Source organism: Pezoporus flaviventris, unplaced genomic scaffold (assembly GCF_033815535.1).
Source record: "Pezoporus flaviventris isolate CSIRO_AGI_PZ_B2104156 unplaced genomic scaffold, CSIRO_AGI_Pfla_v1 ptg000025l, whole genome shotgun sequence".
Classification (NCBI taxonomy): Eukaryota; Metazoa; Chordata; class Aves; order Psittaciformes; family Psittacidae; genus Pezoporus; species Pezoporus flaviventris.
This window is the reverse complement of record NW_026892573.1, coordinates 33,946,822-33,961,943: the sequence shown is the minus strand read 5'-3', so window position 1 is coordinate 33,961,943 and position 15,122 is coordinate 33,946,822. Positions and strand designations below refer to the sequence as shown.

Genomic DNA, 15,122 nt, shown 5'->3' with positions numbered 1-15,122 from the left:
TTAGGGGTTAGGGTTAGGTTTAAGGGTTAGGGTTAGGGTTAGAGGTTATGGTTAGGGGGTAGTGTAAGGTTTAGGGTTAGGGTTATGGTTAGGTTTACAGGTTAGGGTTAGGGTTAAGGTTAGGGTTAGGAGTTAGGGTTAAGGGTTAGGGGTTATGGTTAGGGGGTAGCGTAAGGCTTAGGATTAGTATTATGGTTAGGGTTAAGTGTTAGGTTTAATTTTACAAGGTAGGGTTAGGGTTAGCATTAGGGTTAGGAGTTAGGGGTAGGGTTAGTGTTAGGGTTAAGTGTTAGAGTTAGGGTTAGTGTTAGCGTTTGGGTTAGGGTTAGGAGTTAGGGGTAGGGTTAGGGTTAGGGTTTAGGGTTAAATATTTGGGTTAGGTTTATGGTTATGGTTTTGGGTAATGTTTACGGTTAGGGTTATGATTCTGGTGAGGTGTTAGGGTTAGGGTTACAGGTTATTGTTAGCGTGAGGATTAGGGTTAGTGTTAGAGCTAGTGTTAGCGTTAGGGTTAGGGGTGACGGTTAGGGTTAGGTTTAATGGTTAGGGGGAGGGAACGAAGTGGGGGGAGTGAGGGAACGAATTCCCTGACTGAGTTTAAACTACAAGAATGGATTAGAAATAAATTGTATGATCAGCTTAAAACTCAAAATATGAATCCTGATAAATCACATATAAAAGTACTCTTCTTAATTCTCTTAAATTCTTCCCCTCCTGCAGGCTCTCGATGGGAATGTATATGATCACCTTAAGGATTATTTAATGGCATTCAGCAGGACTGAACTAGAGACATGCCAAGCTGTACAAAACACATTTCAATTTCTACTGGAGACTTCCAGCAGGGTAAGTTGGAACTGTATGATCCTTCGTAACTGAATACTTGGAGCATATATGTCATTGCCAGGCTTAGGATTTTCTTCCAGAATAAGGACAAGCCTGAAGGCTCATTATTTTTGGTTGCTTGTGAGTGGTATTCAGTTAAAAGAAACAAGCTGGTTTTCCTGGTGGGAATTTTTCCTATTGCCACCCAGGATGCATTCTCAGGAGTGCATTTACACAGTGCCCATTCTTTATAGAACAGCTCTCAGGAGATGTTCAGTTATACTCACTACGCAGCTTTGGCAGGAGAAATGGCAGCTGAGAGTTGTGCACTGTGGGATGTGGACTCATGTTAGTCATCCCTCCCATCAAATCCCGGTGAAACAGTTTGGATCATCTCTTAATCATTGGCTGTCAACTTCAATACCACAACATTAGGGGATTTGTTCTCCTTTGAATTAGTTATGACAGAGAAAACAGATCGGAGCCTTGTCGTGAACATGGTTTGTTTGCTTTGTCAAGCAACCAGAATCAGAAATACATGATCACTTCCAGGATGGTTTTGATACTTGGATAATTCATCTGCAAGGCTGAAAAAAACCCAAATACATGTAATAGCCATTGGGCTCCAACTGTGGTGCAGTCATAATATTCCTTTCTGTGTTTACCAGAACCACCCACACAGAAACAGGGCTCATTTGTGCAGGGAAGCCAGGCTGAGAACGTTGGGGCTGTTGAGCCTGGAGAAGAGAAGCTGCGTGGAGACCTCAGAGCAGCTTCCAGTGTGTGAAGGGAGCTACAGGGATGCTGGAGAGGGACTCTTCATTAGGGACTGCAGTGATAGGACAAGGGGTGATGGGTTCAAACTGAAACAGGGGAAGTTCAGAATGGATAGAAGAAAGAATTTCTTCCTTGTGAATGTGCTGAGGCACTGGCACCGGGTGCCAAGGGAAGTGGTAAATGCTCCATCCCTGGCAGTGTTCAAGGCCAGGTTGGACAGAGCCTTCGGTGCTATGGTTTAGTGTGAGGTGTCCCTGCCCATGGCAGGGGGGTCGGAACTGGATGATCGTAAGGTCCTTTCCAATCCAAACCATTCTGTGATTTTCGTATGCTGAGTGTCAGAGAAGCTCTTCCCTGTGAGGGTGCTGAGGCGCTGGCACAGGGTGCCCAGAGAAGCTGTGGCTGCCCCATCCCTGGCAGTGCTCAAGGCCAGGTTGGACACAGGGGCTTGGAGCAAGCTGCTCTAGTGGAAGGGGTCCCTGCCTGTGGCAAGGGGGTTGGAGCTGGATGAGCTTTAAGGTCCCTCCACCCCAAACCACCCCGTGGTTGTATGACTGGAGATGACATGGATGATCATCACGCCCTGGTCAGTGCTGAGAGTCATCTGAAGCTGCAGATGGTTCCTCCTTTAGCACGTTCTGAATTTCTCTCTATGGGAATTCCCAGTGTAGATGCCCTGTGGCCCTTCCCTGTGTGTTTTCCATACATTTGAATGTGTTTGTGTCCAACTGCTCAAATGGGTGCAGTAATTATGTACTTCACTGTTTCACATGAGAGCATTATTGACCCTGGAGGACCATGTACTTTATTTAACTGAAGATCATTTCTTACAGTTCAGTTTTCCAGCAACACAAGCATCAGCATTGTGCTGCGTTGGAGAACAAGTTGTATTTACCACTGCACATAGAGTATAATCAGAATCCGTGCTCATACACAACGCTGCTATTTCGGGATAAACACCATCCTTATTATATACTTCTGTACATTTAAACCCTCACTTTGCTAATAGCTATTTATAATTTCATGCTGTTATTTCTGTATTTCCAGCAACTGAAGCAGGAAATACTCTGTAGAGTTCTTCAAGCAGCACTGCTCTATTTTCACGTTGCCATCACTGAGGTTTTCTTTGTAAATATGTGTAGATTGTGACATAAGAGAGTGTTTGGGGATACATGTCACTCTGTCTGGAATGTATCATTAAAGAAATTTGGGAGCTGAAGGAGTTTTGGGTTGGCAAAACGCAGCTTTGAGAGTTTCCTCTGAAAGCAATTGCCTAAGAGATGAATTTGATAACTGATTTTGTATGCCTTACTGCAAAGAGGCTTTTCAGCTCTGGCAACTAATAATTTGTGTGAAAATCAGACATTTCAGCTGTATAAGAGAGCTGTGCACACAAAATTATCCACAAGAGGAGGGAAAAATATTTACAGCAGTGACACCACATAGTCCTTACTCAATAGTTCCAGCTTTCCCCCAGTTTGACTTTGTATTTTCCATGGGTTAATGGCCGATACAGAATCATAGAATCATAGAATGGTTTGGGTTGGAAAGGACCTTAAGATCATCCAGTTCCAACCCCCTGCCGGCAGGGAAGGCACCTCACACTAAACCATGGCACCCAAGGCTCTGTCCAACCTGGCCTTGAACACTGCCAGGGATGGAGCATTCACAACCTCCCTGGGCAACCCATTCCAGTGCCTCAGCACGAACTTCTTCCTTAGATCCAATCTAAACTTCCCCTATTTCAGCTGAACCCATCACCCCTTGTCCTATCACTGCAGTCCCTGATGAAGAGTCCCTCTCCAGCATCCTTGTAGCCCCCTTCACACACTGGAAGCTGCTCTGAGGTCTCCACGCAGCTTCTCTTCTCCAGGCTCAACAGCCCCAATGTTCTCATCCTGGCTCCATACAGGAGCTGCTCCAGCCCCTGCTCATCCTCATGGCCTCCTCTGGACTTGTTCCAACAGTTCCATGTCCTTTTTCTTTTGAGGACACCAGAATCATGGAATGGTTTGGGTTGAAGGGACCTTAAAGCTCCTCCAGCTCCAACCCCTGCCACGGGCAGGGACCCCTTCCACTAGAGCAGCTTGCTCCAAGCCCCTGTGTCCAACCTGGCCTTGAACACTGCCAGGGATGGGGCAGCCACAGCTTCTCTGGGCACCCTGTGCCAGCGCCTCAGCACCCTCCCAGGGAAGAGCTTCTGCCTAAGAGCTCAGCTCAGTCTCCCCTCTGGCAGGTTCAAGCCATTCCCCTTGGCCTGTCCCTACATCCCTTGTCCCAAGCCCCTCTCCAGCTTTCCTGCAGCCCCTTTAGGCACTGGAGCTGCTCTCAGGTCCCGCTGGAATCTTGTAGTGCATTCAGGGTTCTGCAGATTGGAGCTCTGTTGGAAACACTTCCTCATTTCGCTGTACAGCATGTTTTTAAGTTTACAGAATGAATCTAAATGTCACTTTTTGTTTGCAGGTGGTGAGGGATTACAATCTCCAGCTCTTCCTCCAGGAGAACTCAGTGTTTCACAAACCGCAGCCTTTCCAGTTCCAACCAAGCGACAGCGACACTGTAAGAACCCTCCTGGATTCCTTCAGTTCTTTGTTCTTGCTCTGTTTTGATGAATGCTGTTATAAATGAGTACGAGGATAACGCTCACTGGTGTTCCCCTCTGGTTTAACCTCATCTGTATTTATGGGAAAGAAAAGGAAGGTGACCTTGAGTCCAGCGGCTCTGCTGGCAGTAGGTGGGTCATTGTAACAGAAGCATCAAGCAGGCTCCCTGTCATCCACAGAAGAGCAGGATCTTTTTGTGCTTCCAGATTGTGCCTGCCAGTCCTGTGTTCCTCTGCTTTCAGTGTAATTCCTACTACATTTTGTTACCTTATTATCATGCTGGTGAGGTTCTCCTAATGCTCACTAACACTGTTTTACATCATGTGTGATGCTGCGCCAACTAAGTGTCCGTATACCTCTAAATTACTCAAGGAATACCTACCGACACATAGCAGAAGTAGCTGATACAGAAAGCACACTGTTAAAGCATTGCATTCCAAAATACCCTCAGAAAACACTGTTTTGGTGTAAGTGCTTCCCCCAAATGCCATTAAAACAGCGTAAATCTTAGTATATAAATACATTTCCAGCTCGTACTTTATTACAAGTGGGTTGTTGATGTCCCACTCACATTACTGAAGTTATTTTAAGAAATCACAGCTGAAAATAAGGCTGGATCTTTATAAAAAAGTTCAACTTGTGCAGCTTTTTATTACATGAATTCATTAGTAGGACTTGGAGAGCAGTGTCTTGATCTCCAGGTGATTAACTTCAAGAACCCTCTGAACAGATACATAAGAGTGATTTTTCCAGACATCCTCACATCTATAACACAATTTCCTTTGTCTTTCCATTGTAACAGACTGTGAGTTTGATTTTTCTTCCAGCTCCTTTGTATAGAATCAGTTATTTCCCTACAGTTTAACCTTGTCCTTAACACAGTGAGCAGAACCTTTCTAACTGTCTTTGCCCTGCCGTCTAACCTTCACTGCTGTGTGTTTTCCTCCTTGTGCCATCTCTGCATCTAGAGTTTTAATGCAGTTCAACTGGTGGATATTGAGCCCTCACCTGTCAGTGCTATGAGAATGACAATAGCAGAGGTATATGTAGTATTTATGATTAACCTTTGTGTCCTTGTTGCATGAAGCTTGGGTTGCTGGATTAACGCTCACATAGAGGTGGCAACAGAATGCATAAGATATGTATAATCCATAGAACCATTGAATCATGGAATGGTTTGTGTTGGAAGGGACATTAAAGCTCATCCACTTCCAACCCCCTGCCACGGGCAGGGACACCTTCCATAGAGCAGCTTGCTCCAAGCTCCCCATCCAGCCTGGTCCTACCCCATCCAGTGTGGCCTTGATATGGATGAGCACCTCCGTTATCCTTTTAGGACTCCATTTTAGACCTGGGGAAACAGGTTGACAGACCTCCATCATTCATAATATAATAATGCATAATATATAGATAGACACATCAAATGAAAATAAAAAGCTTTTTCCACAATGAGACTTTAAGTTAAAGGAGGAAAAAGCGATTTAATGGGGTTATTTGTGGGGATCAGCCGCACGCTTCCCTTTTGCACTCACACAGCACTTTGTAATTGCTATTCTAATCTTTTGGGGGCATGAATTAAAATTTCACAGCTCCAGATAGTGGTGTGTGTAATTGGTTCCTTCTCTAATGTGAATAGGGAAGTTGTAGAACAACTGGCAGCTATTAGTACATGCTGATGAAATGCAGCCCTATTACTAATTTAATCCTGTTCTTTATCCAGAGAGCTCTCCCCATGTCAAACAGAGATGTAATTCATCTTGTTTAAACTCTTCAACATTGAAAATTACATGATTCTTTGACATGGTGCTTGTGTGGTCTGAGAGCAGACACGTGAGCTGTATGTACTGCTTGACTTCAGGAGACTGGAAAGCAGTGAATGGGTTGTTCATAGGATAATCATAGAATGGGTTGAGTTGGAAGGGAGCTTAAAGCTCATCCAGTTCCAACCCCTGCCACGGGCAGGGACCCCTTCCACTAGAGCAGCTTGCTCCAAGCCCCTGTGTCCAGCCTGGCCTTGAACACTGCCAGGGATGGGGTGTGCGACAGAAAGAGCTGGGCTCGTTCAGCCCAGACAAGAGGAGGCTCCAGGAAAACCTTGTAACAGTCTTCCAGTACCTAAAGGGGCTCCAGGAAAGCTGGAGAGGGGCTTTGGCCAAGGGCCTGTAGGGCCAGGCCAAGGGGAATGGCTTGAACCTGCCCGAGGGGAGACTGAGCTGAGCTCTTAGGCAGAAGCTCTTCCCTGTGAGGGTGCTGAGGCGCTGGCACAGGGTGCCCAGAGAAGCTGTGGCTGCCCCATCCCACGCAATTGAAACCATTCTATGATTCTATGTCTCCAGGACTCTCAGTACCTCTTCACCTTCAGTGACTTCTTCACTTGGCTGACCCACTTGGGCTGCAGAATGACTGCATTTCTTTATGGCCCTGCATGTTTCTGAGCTTCCAGCTGCTTGTGCTGTAACCAGTTCTCACAGCAAGAAAGAAGCTCTGCAGGCTTCTTTATGATCCCTAGAATTATGCTCAGCTAACAGGGTTCTAGCTGAGCACCAGCAGGTTCGACATTCACCACTATTAATCAATAAGTACAAGGGAATGAGGGATTTGCTCAGGCTATGAATTCTTAAGTCATTGTGTTCCATTGATCAAGCATTCTTTTGCCACCTATTCTGTTTGTAGATGATCTGCTGAGATTCAGTTGCTTTTAGTTTGTGTGGGTTATGCATGACAATTTTCCCACTGAAGACTAGCACTCAAAGGAATGTAAGTTGAGTGATGAATACATCTAATCACATCCTTTCTAAGAGCAAATCCTGGCCACTCTGCAGGCTGAATACCTGATCACTGTGACTGGGGTCAAAGTTTGGAGCATTTCATGGTGCTTGAATGGGATTGTGAGTATTGTAGGCAAGAGGAATAAGCAATGTGGATGTGGAACTCAGTCCAGTGCAAAGCTCTGAATGCTGTTGTACCTTCTAGTTTTACATTTTCCACCTCAAATCTGCATTTAGAGCTGTGGCTAAAAACTAATGTTGACTGGATGGCCATGAAATCCTCGACTCAGGTACAGGTTGCTCCAGCAATTCCATGTCCTTCTTGTTCTGCTGCCCCAGAGCTGGATCAGGGCTGCAGGGGGGTCTCCCCTTCACGCAGCAGAGGGGCAGGATCCCCTCCCTGAGCACTGCTCACACTCTGGGGGTGCAGCCCAGCACACGGGGGGGTTCTGGGCTCAAGCACACACTGAAGCTGGGTCATGGGGAGCTTCTCCTCACCCAGCACCCCAAGTCCTTCTCCTCAGGCTGCTCCATCCAGGCTCCCCCAGCCTGGGTTTGTGCTGGGATTGCCCCAGCCCATGGGCAGGACCTTGCCCTTGGCCTGGTTGAGCTCCATGAGGTTCACATGGTCCCACCTCTCCAGCTTGTGCAGGTCCCTCTACAAGGGAATGGTTTGCTTCAGAAGTGTTCAGCAAGAAATCATTCATTAACTCCCATTTAAATCTAATACTGTCAATAAATGAATTGACAAATCAGGCTGGGCCACTGCAGCAAGGTGGAGAACAGAGAGGAGTCTCTTGTACCCCCTTTAGCCTCACAAGACAAACCATTCAGCACACACTGGGGCTGCTGCTGTACTCAGTGTAGTGACAACTTAACCACCCAGCATCCTCCCACAAAGCAAGTATTAAGTCCACAGGAATCTCTTGTGTTGAAGCGTGCTGTCCCCATGCCTCGCTGATAAGCCCTGGCCATAAGAACAGGGCAAAATCCAAAGGAAATGAGCCAGCTTTTCTCTGTTTCCTGTTTGGAAAAGAGTTTTTTTTTTCCTTGAACTGCCTGTTATCGTGTGAGAAAAGCAGCCCGATGCCAAAAAGCCTGTCCATGGTGAGGGGGATAATGGCAACAAGAAGCTGACACTAAACTTTTGAGGCCCTTTTCCTGTTGTTTTATCCACATTGCCTGTGACCGTAGTTTCCCCTGGACGTTAACTGATGCCTTCATCCTCTTTGAGCATGCAAGTACAAACCGGAGCCAGATTGATGTGTGTGGCAGCTTCTCACATGAATAAATGGGGGTTTCTCACTGAAGCTGCAGAAAAACAACATCTCGGCACGTTCAGTGGAAAGTTTTTGGTGTTTCACCCCTTGTTCTTTGGGTATGGGAAGTTTAATGGACAAACTGGGACAATAAGGATGATTTTCATTATCATATGCAGAATATCTTGTGCTTCTGAGCAGCTTGTATCAGGCTATGTGATAGAAGCTATGTAAGCTATACTTACAGAAGGGCATCAGTCTTGCTTGTGCCCAGACATGTCTCCTCAGCTCTGCAAGTGTTCAGGGCTTGGAAAGTTAATGGAAATCACTGCCTAAGTGGAAATCAGGCTGTGCTTTGTCAGACTTCGCTTTCAACAGGTTTCTGTGCACAGACAGAGATGTTTACACGGGTCAGCATTTACTATTGAATGTATTTCCATGTTTAAAAGAGATTTAAGGCTTATTTAGTATTCGTATTCTATATATTTAGATCATATACATATATGCATTATGATTAAGTATTTTACTCTTCCTTACCTAATTATTGCATATAAATATGTTCAATATAAATATTTAAATACAAAAGGGTTATGAAATGTAAACTGCTAGTAAGAATTAATCCCTCACCCAAGTAAGGCCAGCCTAACAAGTTCAGAGGATGCACTGATTTCTCTGTATTTAGAGAAGTCTGTGCTTCCAGTACCAGACCAGAGGAAGGTGGCTGGTTTTAATTACAGCTTTGTTGAAGCTAAATATATATAGATATATAAAAAGGAAGATTTAATTTAATCAGTGTATAAAGCATTAGGAATTACTGAGGAGGAGAAATGCAGCCGTTGAGGTAAGGAAATGCTCAGCAGAGCAGTACGTTCCCTGTATGATTTGACACGTCTTGTGTGTGGACAACACAACTAAAACTGGTTTTACTTCATTCCCCCATGCCCCAATTGTTGTTACAAGGAGGACTGAGGCATAATACTCATATTTGAGGTTGATATTGAAGGTTTAATTGGAAGAAAAGGGGGAAGTCCGTGCCATAGAGTTAATGTCTGTCTTACTGTGGTTCGAACATTAACCCCATTTCTGATTGGTTTCAAGTATAATGAGCTGAAATTGGCTCATACCAAATGGATTTTATTGGAATTTAGAGACCACTGTGTTAGTATTCACTTTTTTTAGAGTCAGGAAACACTGTTGAAGCAAAGCTCTGCATCATTTCTAACAGAGCAGAGAGCAGAAGTGATATTTGAAGGAAGTGGCCACTTAAGTAATAGATCTTTGTGTATATCACATTGAAAAGATCTATGATATCCATTTCTCTGTGTCAAAGTTGATTCTAAAGGTATTCCTTTGTCCCTTTGGATCCCTAATGGCAGCAGTTTTTCTGTGTTTCTAGTTATAATAGAACCCATTAGAGAGCATTTGGATAAGGTGGATGTGACTGGAGCTGCTGTGATAGCTGAGGGGAAGGAGTTTAATTATGAGGGTGAGAATGGAAGTGCACTATTGAAAATACACATACAAAATTAATTGCAGTGAGTATCGTAGAATCCCAGCCTGGTTTAGGTTGAAAGGACCTTAAAGCTCCTCCAGCTCCAATCCCTGCCACGGGCAGGGACCCCTTCCACTAGAGCAGCTTGCTCCAAGCCCCTGGGTCCAACCTGGCCTTGAACACTGCCAGGGATGGGGCAGCCACAGCTTCTCTGGGCACCCTGTGCCAGCGCCTCAGCACCCTCACAGGGAAGAGCTTCTGCCTTATCCCCAGCCTGAACTTCCCCTGTTTCAGTTTGAACCCATCACCCCTTGTCCTATCACTGCAGTCCCTGATGAAGAGTCCCTCCCCAGCGTCCTTGTAGCCCCCTTCAGACACTGGAAGCTGCTCTGAGATCTCCACACAGCTTCTCTTCTCCAGGCTCAACAGCCCCAACGTTCTCAGCCTGGCTCCATACAGGAGCTGCTCCAGCCCCTGCTCATCCTCGTGGCCTCCTCTGGACTTGCTCCAACAGCTCCATGTCCTTCTTATGCTGAGGACTCCAGTACTGCACACAGTGCTGCAAGTGGGGGCTCCCGTTTGGGAGCACCAAACTTGACTCTTACTACTGCTTTTTAGCTATGAGTAGTGTGAAATACATCATGCATTGTCCTTCCTCCCCCCGAGCAGTGTTGACCATGAGGTTGAACTTGCTTTGCACCATTGACATGCTAACCCCTTACTTTCAGCTCTGTAAAAGAAATGACTGTGAGGTTTAGGTGTGTTTTGTGCCAGTGATTTGCATGCAGTAAATGTTCACTCCTTTTTTCCCCTGGGTTGAACTATTTTAGTCTACAGCTACAAAATTAAGGAGCTTTTAGGCTCAAGATCCAACTTCTTTTTTGCTCTTAAAGCTGTACATGTGCCAACAGCATCCAGATATAACAGCTTAAATAAGAGCAATGGTGTGTTTGACCCTGTCTTAAGGCATCTTCTGCACCTGCAACATTTCAGACCACAATGGAGAAGCAACATGTGTCTACAACCTAAATGCATCTGTTAATTTAAGAAACAGCATCACTGCTCTCTAAGATGGAGTCATCTTGAACTTTCTCTTGGTTTCCTGATTGAATTTATAGCACTAAACGCTGCTTTCACTGTAATCCAAACCCTGAGAGAACAGCACAAGGTCCATTTATGTTTAGCTCGGGGTTTTTTTGCCTCTTCCTTCGTTCCTTGGCCATAGTAAGTGGCTTTGCTTTCCCACTTCTTGGGGGAAGAGGTTAGATTGAGTCACTGGACAGCTGGATATCTTGCCACCACCAAGTTCCAGCACTGAAAACAACCAAGTGCTTAGAATCATAGAATCACAGAATGGTTTGGGTTGGAAAGGACCTTAAGATCATCCAGTTCCAACCCCCCTGCCATGGGCAGGGACACCTCACACTAAACCATATCACCCAAGGCCTCATCCAACCTGGCCTTGAACACTGCCAGGGATGGAGCATTCACAACCTCCCTGGGCAACCCATTCCAGTGCCTCAGCACCCTCACAGGAAAGAACTTCCTTAGATCCAATCTAAACTTCTCCTGTTTGAACCCGTTACCCCTTGTCCTGTCACTACAGTCTCTAATGAAGAGTCTCTGCTTCTAGCTCCTTTCTTCATCCCTATTTAAGTGGCAGTTGGTTTCTCATTTCTCACTTCATGCACCTCTCTATCCTGTCTTTACCTGAGGTCGCAGACTTCTTGGGTCCTCCTTGAAGTCCTCCTGAAGCACGTGCTCTTCCGTGCCACTCATCTGGCTGCTTATAAGCTCCTCCGCTTACAAGTTCCTTCAGAGCCACCTTAAGTGCCTGCAGCTGGTTCTTCACAGGGCACTGAAGGCTCTCCCCACCATACCAGCTCCAGTTATTCAGGAAGCACTCCAGGTCCTGCTGGGATGAAAACCTTTCTCCTTGCACTGTCTTCTCAGGCAGGTATTTCAGACTGTGTGTATCCACCACACGCTCTGCTCTTGTCCAGCTCAGGAGCCCTTGTTTTCATCTTCTTCCCCAGAAGACTCTATTTGCCTCTAGACCTTGTCTCCTCTTTGTACTTTTGGTTTCCACACAGACCACAGCTCTAGGTTTCTCTCCAGTTTTATGTTATTTTTAGACCTTGAAGCAAGGGTGAGGTCTCTTTGGTTGCAAGTCTGCTTTATGAATAACTAATAGAACCAGTCTGATCCAATAACAATCCTCTTCTGGTTTAGTACGCCCTTAGGAGCAGCCACAAAGCTTGCATTCATTCTTTCTGGTCAAGTGCTTTTGATAAATAGATTAAACCCCCAAAACACATGTGGGGTAATGCAGAAGGTTATCAAGTGACTGAAGTCTGTATTGTTGCTTAATGAAAATGAGATGCTGGGAAGGACCAAGACTAGTGGGAACACTGAAAATTCGTCATGAGATGTCTTACAGAGGAGAGGCAATGTCAACCCATTCTGCTCAGATGTGCAGCTGCTAAGGCTCAGCTGGAAGCTCTGGAAGGAGCTGAATATGCTCACTCCAATAACCTGAGGGAAAACTGAGGTCTAATGTTATCTTATGGATTGGATCTGTCTAAATGGATCCATGTGTTTGGCCTCTACGTTTTGCAGTGACCTGGTGGAGTAGCTTCATGTAGGTAAATAAAGAGGTCAAATAGCAGTGAATCATAGAATGGTTTGGACTGGGAAGGGACCTTAAAGCTCCTTCAGCTCCAACCCCTACCACGGGCAGGGACCCCTTCCACTGGAGCAGCTTGCTCCAAGCCCCTGTGTCCAACCTGGCCTTGAACACTGCCAGGGATGGGGCAGCCACAGCTTCTCTGGGCACCCTGTGCCAGCGCCTCAGCACCCTCCCAGGGAAGAGCTTCTGCCTAAGAGCTCAGCTCAGTCTCCCCTCGGGCAGGTTAAAGCCATTCCCCTTGGCCTGGCCCTACAGGCCCTTGTCCCAAGCCCCTCTCCAGCTTTCCTGCAGCCCCTTCAGGCACTGGAGCTGCTCTCAGGTCTCCCCTTCAGGAGCCTTCTCTTCTCCAGGCTGCCCCAGCCCAGCTCTCTCAGCCTGGCTCCAGAGCAGAGCTGCTCCAGCCCTCGCAGCATCCCCATGGCCTCCTCTGGACTTGCTTCAACAGCTCCACATCCTTTTTATGCTGAGGGCCTCAGAGATCCTAAAGCCACCTTTCCTTTGCTTGCTTCTGCCATTGGAAATCATCTCTTTTACAGCCCCTCAACTCTGCTACCCTGAGCTCTCTGACAAGAAGAGGATGAGGAAGAATAAAAGCTGTATTCAATTTTGATGAAAAGGAGCTTAGCTGAACAAAATAAGCTGAAGTAATTTTTGCCTCATTTTCAATTAAATCCTCTGATAGGATGTTCACAGAAGTTGGTATTATTGCCTCTCCCATGAGGACAGTATAATCTGAAGGCATAAAAATCTCCCATTCGGTATCACTTCGGTTTGCAGCCTTTGCAACAGTCTATTCCAAATAAAACTGTCTCCCTTCCTTGACACCAAATCAAAGCTCTTCACCTTCTCAAATACCTGATGCCACCATCCATCCCTCCTGCATGGTTGGAGGCTTTGCACCTAGCCTGAAAAATATTCCTTGTCTTTCCGTTCTCTTACCCTTCTCCTGCTGGCTCACCTTGCATTTCTCCTTCCTGAACAGCTTTTTGGATCATAGAATCCCAGACTGGTTTGGGATGGAAGGGGCCTTAAAGCTCATCCAGTTCCAACCCCTGCCACGGGAAGGGACACCTTCCACTAGAGCAGCTTGCTCCAAGCCTGTCTTCCCTCAGGTAACAAGGGATGGGACAAGAGGAAATGGCCTCAAGCTGCACCAGGGCAGGTTTAGATGGAGCTGAGGAACAATTCCTGGCCCAGAGGGTGCTCAGGCATTGGAACAGGCTGCCCAGGGCAGGGCTGCAGTCACCGGTCCTGCAAGGGTTCACACACGGTGGAGATGAGGCCTCAGTGCCATGGGGCAGTGGTGGCCTTGGCAGTGCTGGGAATGGATGGACTTAATGACTTTAAAAGTCTTTTCCAACCTAAATGCTTCTCTGATCAATGCACTGGGGAGTGCACTAATGGAAACTGCAGAGAGATTTGGAATGATTTCAGTAAATAAATGCTGGGAAGTCTGTCTTCAGAGTTTCAAATGGGTTCTGTTCAGCCGGGAGACAGTGGAGGACTACTTTATCTTGCTTTAGCTGGCATTTATTGAAGGGGAGAATAATGGAACACACAGTAAAAGCAAGCATAAGATGAAACAGTATCAAGAATGTGATTTGAAATTGATGTTTTGTAGACAAAATTTTGGAGCAGAAATTGCTGTTCTAAATATTTGGTGGCGTTGAGATTGAATCCCAAATTACAACGAACAAGCCTAAATGGCCCATTGGGTCCCATGTAACCTTCCATCTCTGCTTCCTATCATGCATGTATTCACTGTATGGGTGAAACTGTGGTTTGGCTTTGTTCATCATAAGTGGCTTCCATTGCAGTACAATTGTCTTTGGTGTTCAGTGTCACTCAGCTTGTCCTGAGGCTATGTGAGTTGTGGACTCCAATGAGCTTTGATTTGGTTTCACTGTTGGCTTTTCACAACATGGCACCACACAAAGTTCATAAGGAGCAGAGTTGTGTTCGTGGAGTCTTGTTGAGTATGAAACAAGATCCCAGGCTGATAAATGCAATATAAAGTTATCCCATAACTATCATCTTCTCTACAGAGGTAGCCCTGGGTCTGTGTCATGACATGTTCTCTTGTTCTCTGTTCCAGAGCCGACAACTGGAATCGGAAACTGGAACAACTGAAGAGCACAGCCTCAACAAGGAGGCTCGGAAATGGGCAACCCGAGTGGCCCGGGAGCATAAAAACATCATCCACAGTCAGCGGGTAGGTTGGGAGAACATTCCTTTACCAGTGGGGTTTCTTGCAGTTCCCCAATGCGTGGAAGAGGAGATGCTGCAAGCCCTAAGGAGTTCTTTTTGTCTGTTATCTCTGCCATTTTCATCGTAGCCTTTCTTGATGCGATCCACTCAAACTGCCAGGTCAGCAGCTCCTCGCTCATTTTGGTTCATAGAATCCCAGATTGGTTTGGTTGGAAAGGATCTTAAAGCTCCTCCAGCTCCAATCCCTGCCATGGGCAGGGACCCCTTCCACTAGAGCAGCTTGCTCCGAGCCCCTGTGTCCAACCTGGCCTTGAACACTGCCAGGGATGGGGCAGCCACAGCTTCTCTGGGCACCCTGTGCCAGCGCCTCAGCACCCTCCCAGGGAAGAGCTTCTGCCTTATCTCCAACTTGAACTTCCCCTGTTTATGTTTAAACTCCTTGACCCTTGTCTTATTGCTACAGTCCCGTTCCGAAACACAAATGCCACTTCCTTGAACACTGAA

The 15,122-nt window shown here is 46.3% G+C and overlaps 1 protein-coding gene across 2 annotated transcripts in view; it reads left to right on the top strand.

The window, feature by feature from the left end:
* The window catches only part of FCHSD2 (FCH and double SH3 domains 2), a 147,752-nt gene that overhangs the window by 105,251 nt on the left and 27,379 nt on the right, over positions 1 to 15,122 (top strand). The window contains exons 9-12 of one of the 2 annotated variants that reach the window (XM_061458121.1): positions 721 to 843; positions 4,063 to 4,158; positions 5,171 to 5,242; positions 14,506 to 14,622. In XM_061458121.1, the coding sequence (XP_061314105.1) occupies positions 721 to 843; positions 4,063 to 4,158; positions 5,171 to 5,242; positions 14,506 to 14,622 (408 nt within the window). The remainder of the gene's footprint in view (positions 1 to 720; positions 844 to 4,062; positions 4,159 to 5,170; positions 5,243 to 14,505; positions 14,623 to 15,122) is intronic. The other variant, XM_061458122.1, reaches the window with a different exon arrangement.